General features: G+C 34.7%; 1 protein-coding gene across 1 annotated transcript; it reads right to left on the bottom strand.

The window, feature by feature from the left end:
- Nucleotides 1-2031: 2031 nt before the first annotated feature.
- LOC121241619 (UPF0481 protein At3g47200-like) lies at nt 2032-5903 on the bottom strand. The gene is made up of 2 exons (XM_041139460.1): nt 5847-5903; nt 2032-3589 (listed from the first exon to the last, which is right to left on the bottom strand). The coding sequence occupies exon 2, from the start codon at nt 3557-3559 to the stop codon at nt 2171-2173; it is 1389 nt and encodes a 462-aa protein (XP_040995394.1). The 5' UTR covers nt 3560-3589; nt 5847-5903; the 3' UTR covers nt 2032-2170.
- Between the last annotated feature and the right edge of the window lie 1828 nt (nt 5904-7731).

The raw sequence follows: 7731 nt of genomic DNA, 5'->3' as shown, positions 1-7731 counted from the left end.
TGGAAAATTCGATGTAAAGAGTGCATATCATCTGCAAGGTGAATTATAGAGAAGAAAAGAAGGTCAAACCTCACAAGGAAACCAAAATGCAGAAGAATGGACCAAACTCTGGAAATTGTCACTCCCTCCAGCAACAAAAACCTTTATGTGGACAGCTTCTCTTAACATATTGCCTACCAAACTCAATTTATGTAAAAAAGAAAATATTGGTGGACCCTCTCTGTCCCTTATGTTTGCAGGAATCAGAATCTATTGAACACACTTTATGGGACTACATATCAGTAAGAGATGTTTGGGGACAGTGCTCTATGAAAATCCAAAAAAGCATAGGTTCATTCAACAGCTTTCAAGATCTTCTGAAAGTCATGTTCTTGAAGCTAAACAAAGTGGAGATGGAGGAACTGTCAATAGTGTTATGGAAGCTTTGGAGGAGAAGGAATGATTTTATTTTCAGAAACACTTTTACTCATCACTTTCACTTATCCTAATCTTTTAGTAAAACAAGCCTCTCAATTTCTACAAGAATTTAGAGCATCTCAAGAAGGGGTTACCAGTCGACTTTCGAACTCCATTAGTAGGAATACAGATTGGATACCTCCCCCAAATGAATTTGTCAAAATTAACTGGGATGCAGGAGTGGATAAGGTTAATTGCAAGATAGGAATTGGCATAGTGGTGCATGACAGTGAAAGTAGTATTTTGGCAACAATGAGGAAGAGGCAAGATTTACTCCCTGATCCTCTACTAGCAGAGACCTATGCTGCTCTTCAAGCAACTATCTTTGATATTGAGCTGGGACTTAGGAAAGTTATTTTGGAGGGAGATTCAAAGAAAGTTGTGCAGGCTATTCAAGGACATATGGAAGATTTGAGTTCTGTTGGGATGTTGATAGCAGATATGAAGACCAAGCTTCTTTGTTTTGAAAGCAGCTTCATCAAACACATTCCAAGAGAAGCAAATGTAATTGCACACACGTTAGGCAAGAATGCCTTAGGAATGTCTAAATGTTTTGTAGACATTGAGGATCCTCCTCACTGTATACTATCTCTATTATAGGGACTTTCATCTATGGAAATTTCATAGTTTCATCAAAAAAAAAAAAAAACATAGATCGAGCTTTTGGAATTTTTTTTTTTTTTTTTTTAGAGTAATGCTAGGTAATTTGGAGACTGTTTATACAAGCCTGGATAATTTTGTTTTAAAAAATTTTTAAAACTACAATAATATCCCTCTTAAATTATAATAATTTCTATTTAATGAAATATATCAATGGATCTGTACAGGTAGTCCTCACTTGGGGACTGCAAATAGAATTTCTTTTTTTTTTTTTTTTTAAAAAATTATTTGTAAGTTAGTGTAGATATTACATTATCCACATGACCGTTTAGTATTAATTACCTAATAAAATTTAATTTTTCAGAATATTTAGTTTTAATACTCCTTTTATAAAAATAATCCTACTTATATATTATCCATGCATGTGTATTATTAATGTCGTGTACCGCTTAGTGTATGGGACTCGATACCAAGAAAGTATTTTAAGCATGCAATATGCATGGTAAGCAATTCAAAAGCCGTGAAACATTGAAGCATACGTACTGGAGATGAGCAATCGAGCAAATAATCTTCGATCTGGAGTTTTCTGTCGAGTATTTAATGACTCCTGCCTCGCCAGCTTTCCTTGCACATACAGATTTTTTTTATTGGAACGGACGACAAGAGTGAAATTGTTGAAATGTTTTCCTTTTGATCCCTGGGAATTATGTGCTCAAATTCAAGGAAAAGTACTTACAGGCCATCAAGCTCGAGAAAGGAAGCTAGTAATTATTAAATAACATCATAATTTCCTTAGTATATTACAGCCATAAATTACTTAATATATTCATCATTTTCTTTTATGAAACTAGGCAACGCCCAGACTTTATTAAAAAATACCGTCACTTAAGGTGGGAGAATACCGTGATTACAAGACATTCCAAGATGATAAACTTGTTACCAAGCTTATTGCAAAAAAACAAAAAAAACAAAAAATGAAAGAAAAAAATCAAGCACAAAAACCCAAACAGCCCGTATACAAACAACATATGAAAGAATTCGGTAGAACATATTAAGATGGAGGTTAGGGATCGATCCATTGAAGCGCGCAAAGCACTCCAAAAATATTAGACATCTACGAAACATAAGGCCTAAGAAAATTCCAGAAAGTGAATCCCAGGATAATTAGCCCAACCACAGTTGCAGTACCTCTCCAAATATCAGGGAAATACACGCTTGACATGGTTGCCAAGGTACGGTTCCAAGGGTTATCACAGTGCTTATTCAGCAGTCGACTGAGATCATAGTAAATGGATGAAGCATCCCCAATCTGATCGGGGCACAGATTGTTAATCAGAGTCGCCACTTCCGCATTGCTACCAAGTTGATTCCGAATAACCTTTTTGTCGACAAGCAATTCCACGTCTTTTTCATCGGATATAAGAAAATCCAAGAGGCTAACGTAATTACAGAAGTAAGCTTCCCTTGGATAATGGCACTCCTCCAGGGCCATGATGTTTCGGAAAAGAGTTTCAGTTCGATCATCTACCACCAAGTGCGGGACTTCCAAGAAAGTTTGCATGCGCACCATGCATGGGAAGTATTTCAAGCATGGTAAGCAATTCAAAAGCCATGAGGAAGTGAAGCATGGACAGAAATCCAAGCAACTATTCTTCTGGAATTTTATGTCAAGAAAGCTTACGTTTTCTTCTACTGCCTTGAATTTCACTCCTGCCTCGGCCAGCTTTGTTGCACTATATAGATGTTTGATGGGCATGACCACCACCCTGATCTCCCTCTCGTCCGGGTCTCTTGTTGCCGGGATAATCTTTGAAAGGAACGGACGACAATGAAATGTTCTCAGCAAATCAGTGAAATGGTTTGGGTCTCCTTCCTCTTCCATGTGTCCCTGCTCATAACTCAAACAAAAGTAATTATATGTAAGCTTAAGAAAGCTGAGGGTAACAACATGTTGCTCCTCGTTTCGATTATCGTCCATGAAGGCATATTCATATAATTCCTTGAGAACAAAATATGGAATCTGATTCTCAAGTAACATCAAGTCAACCCTTATAGCATGTCTCAGCCATGGTTTACTCAATATTTCATCGTTTTGGTCATCTGGGTTCCTAGCAGTATTCAAGAATAACTCGATGATAAAGATGGCATCCAAGAGGATCACTTTAAGTAAATCTTCAGGAGCGAGATCAAACTCTGAATAGGACCTTAACACTCGATGGAAGTCGTTGTCAATGAGTTTATAAAAATCCTCCTGTTTTTTCTGGGTCCGATAAAAGAAATTCCTGAAATATCTGAGCTTTAACATATCCCTCTTCTTCAGTCCTCTCTTGCCATGATGAAAAGGGCCGATTGAAATAAGCCTTGGAGAGTAAGCCTTTTCGTTTAACATGCGGAGCTCTTTGGGGATCTTGTAGATGCAACACTCGGGCCACAGGAAGGCAGGCGGCAAAGCTAGCTCCATGTCAATGATCGTAGTAGCAGACGTCCCGTCCTCCGCTGCCATCAGTTTTGAACCTCAAGTTCCCTTTTTCTCCTACAGAGTGACATGCAGATCATGGATAAGCAACAATCATGACTAAGACACACAAGATCAAATATAGAAATATACAGTTCCTGCTCATATCAAAGATCAGGCACCATTTGCTCCAGCGGCCAGCCCCCAATTCCAGATCAGTTTGCCAAAGCCACTACTGCATACTGGAGCTAGGAGAGAATCACAATATTGCTTTTTTGCTTCTCCCCTCTTTTTATTTTTAATTTTACTTTCATTTTTTGTAAGAGAAATGTCTATAATACTTCTCGGTTGGTAAAACAAAAACTCGAGCAAGAAATTCCATTGATCATAGAACCGGGGACACATGCTTAGTAGAACCGGGGACACATGCTTAATTAGTAGTACTTTAACCGTTAATAGATCTGGAACATAGAACCGGGGACACATGCTCGGTAGTTCTTTAACCGTTAATAGATCTGGAACATTTTGACATTGATATATTATATATAGTATTGTCCTAATTTGATGACGATTATAAGGCTATATACCTCAATATATATGACTAATCAAATTACAAATGAATCTGTCTACAATTATTTACATAATTTATCCATGCAGTTTCATGTAATAAATACCAACGCTAATTAATTTGGTTGGCCAGTATTCTTTCGCTAGCTGCCACTCAGGGTGATAATTCATGTCGTATTTGTTTCATCTCAAATCATGAACATTCGATTATATAAGTCAACCCGATTCCGATCCGTTGAGCTAAACATGTAAAATTCCAAATCCTAAATCTGACTCATTTAGATAACAGGTCGTGTTATATCACCCGTTTTGACCCGTTTAATATGTAATTAGAAATAGGTCAATACGACACAACTCATTTGAACCCATTTTATGTAAATAGGATGAACTAAAACACATAATCCATTTGACCTAATTAACATAATTTCACATAAAAATTAATATATATATATAAATATAAATATATATATGTTAGTAGCCACAATATCTTAAAAAAAAAAAAGTTAAGACTATCAAATAACAAAAAATATCAATATTTTTCAAATTTTAATATATAATAAAACTAATATTAAAAACCTGGCCTACAATAACAAATATGAGCATTGGTCCAAAATTATAATTCTAATAATAAAAATATAAGGATACTGGGAAATATCAATATCACAATTCAACAATAAGAAAATTGTAATTATTTTGAAAGAAAAACTAAATTGGTCAAGCCAATTTATGTCGTGTTCGTGTTAAATTCACAGATCGTGTCACATGTTACCACTCCTAGCTACCACACAAATTATAATCATGGCGATAACCAAATCTAGTAACCAATATCTTACCTATTTAGTGCATCCATGTCATGATGAGATATTAGAATAATTACAAGGTAATGTATGTACAAGCTGGAGAATCAAGGAACAGTTTCTTTTGTGGAATTCATGGCGGTTTATCATGGATTAAAATTGGCTAAAAGTATGGGTATTGTTCAGTTAGATATAGAACTAGATCCTAGTACTGTGATAAAATGGTTGAAAACATCAGTTTGTGGCTTATGGTATGTGGAAGATTTTTGGGAAGAACTGACGGATATGAGGAGAAGTATGAATGTAGCTGTCAATCATGTTTATCGGGAAGCCAATGTTTCAGCAGATTTCTTAGCTAGAATGGGCTCGGAAGGATGCACTAACTACTGGGAATATTTTTCTGATTTACCTCGTAAGCTTCGTGGTCTTCTGAAGACGGATAAAGCTGGACTGCCATACCTTCGAGAAGCTTAGTTTTCGGTCTTAGGCGTTCTTGCTTGGTCTTGTGTAAAGCTGGACTACCCTGCTTTGTGTAACCAGTCTTAGGCGTGCTTGCTTGGTTTTTTTGTGCTTCTAGAAGCCTAGTTTTTTGTTTTGTTTTTAGTTTGTTTGTAGCTACAGTTTTCCTCCGTCACATGCGAGGTTTTTAATAAACCCTGGAGGTCCGTCCTCCCTCATCAAAAAAAAAAAGCTAAGAGTACTCGACTCGTATACGCAGCTCAGCTCACTGAAATTTCAGCTTTGAAAGATTGTTCTAAACCCAAAACAATATATATAAATATATATATATATATATATATAAGTACAGAAGTAGAAGAGCAGGATAATGTCAGTTTTAGTTTTCTAAAACAGACATTACAAACCACTTGGCTTTGCCTGGATTAACAATATAGGTATAAAGTAGTGAAACGAGGGGGAGTAAATTAAACACACCTGCAAAAGTTTGCTAGAAATTAGAAACGATCGTACACCTGAGAACGCCTCGCCACACTGATATATGGAATGTTCAATTTCTCTCTTTATGGTAGATCACAATGTACCCTGATCGTTACCCTCCCCTCCTATATATTCTCTCTCTCTCTCTCTCTCTCTCTCTCAAAACAAAATGCATGCTTTCCACGTCATCGCTACTCTTAATTTCTGCATGCAAGTTACAAGTGATTCCAAAATCAAAGGTTATGAAAGATCTTTAAGCTATTAATTATTCTTATGCTTCTTTTCTCGACCATCAGTTTCTGTTTGATCTTATTCTTGAGGCCTCATTAATTACGAGTTTAAAGTTGAAAACGATTCTCATGCACATCGATCGATGATTGGTACCAATTAATCATATCGAATGATCAGTACTATGACAGCATGATCAATTAATTACCCATACTACACTTAATTAAGCTTTATAGTTTTTAAATTATAGTTTTTAAACTCTTGCGCACGTAATGTAGTGTGGTGTTGGGAAAAAAAAAGATGGTGTCAGCTTTGCTCGATTCTTTTCGAATTTCTTCTATGCTACTCCAACTTTGATTCTTTGGAAACCAACAAATTAACTTTATTCAACACGAATACGACACATAATTAGCGGGTTTGAATTTGATGATAACGATTTCGGGTCAAAACAGATTAACCTGTTAAAACATGATTTATAAATGAGTCAATCTACTTAACCTGAAACAACTTATTTTTACCTATTTAGATTTTATTTCAAAATAATTACAATTTTATTATTATTGGATTGTGATATTGGTATTTCTTAGTATGCTTATGTTTTTATTGTTGGAATTATAATTCTGGACCTATGCTCATATTTGTTATTGTATGGTTTGTAATATTAGTTAATTTATTATATGTTAAAATTTGAAAAATATTGATATTTTTTTGTTAGTTAATAGTCTTAACTTTTTTTCAAGATATTGTGACTACTAACAAATATATATTTTAACTTTTATGAAAAATTATATTAATTAGATCAAATGGGTTATGCGTGTTAGTTCATCCTATTTACATAACACAGGTTCAAATGAGTTGTGTCGTGCTAACCTATTTTTAATTCCTTATTAAACGGATCAAAACAAGTGATATGACACGATCTGTTATCTAAATAGGTCAGATTTAGGGTTTGAAATCTTGACATGTTTAGCCTAACGGGTCGAGATCGGGTTGACCTATATAATCGAATGTTCATGATTTGAGATGACACAGACACTACTTGAAAACACGAATTGTCACCCCGAGTGGCAGCTAGAGAAAGAATACTGGCCAGCCAAATTAATTAGCGTTGGTATTTATTACATAAAACTGCATGGATTAATTAATATGTAAATAATTGTAGACAAATTCATTTGTAATTTGATTAGTCTTATATATTGAGGTGTATAGCCTTATAATCCTCATCAAATTAGAACAATACTATATATAATATATCAATGTCAAAATGTTCTAGATCTATTAATGGTTAAAGTACTACTAAGCATGTGTCCCAGGTTCTATGATCAATGGAATCTCTTGCTCGAGTTTTTGTTTTACCAACCAAGAAGTGTTATAGCTACAAAAAAATCATATAAAAATAAATTTATAAACTGATATGAATTTGTATGTTACGTATATTATATTTATTTTACAATAAAAATAATTTTAGAATATAACGTATCATATGATTAAGTCACGTCAATTTGTGAATTTAATTTTACGAAATCTTTTTATAACTAAAATATTTCTCTTACAAAAAAATGAAAGGAAAATTAAAAATGAAAAGAGTGGAGAAGCAAAAAAGCAATATTGTGATTCTGATCTCCTAGCTCCAGTGTGCAGTAGTGGCTTTGACAAACTGATATGGAATTGGGTGCTGGCCGCTAGAGCTGG

Source organism: Juglans microcarpa x Juglans regia, chromosome 7S (genome assembly GCF_004785595.1).
Source record: "Juglans microcarpa x Juglans regia isolate MS1-56 chromosome 7S, Jm3101_v1.0, whole genome shotgun sequence".
NCBI classification, from domain to species: Eukaryota; Viridiplantae; Streptophyta; class Magnoliopsida; order Fagales; family Juglandaceae; genus Juglans; species Juglans microcarpa x Juglans regia.
The sequence above is the reverse complement of the archived record's forward strand: the minus strand, read 5'-3'. Positions and strand labels throughout refer to the sequence as shown.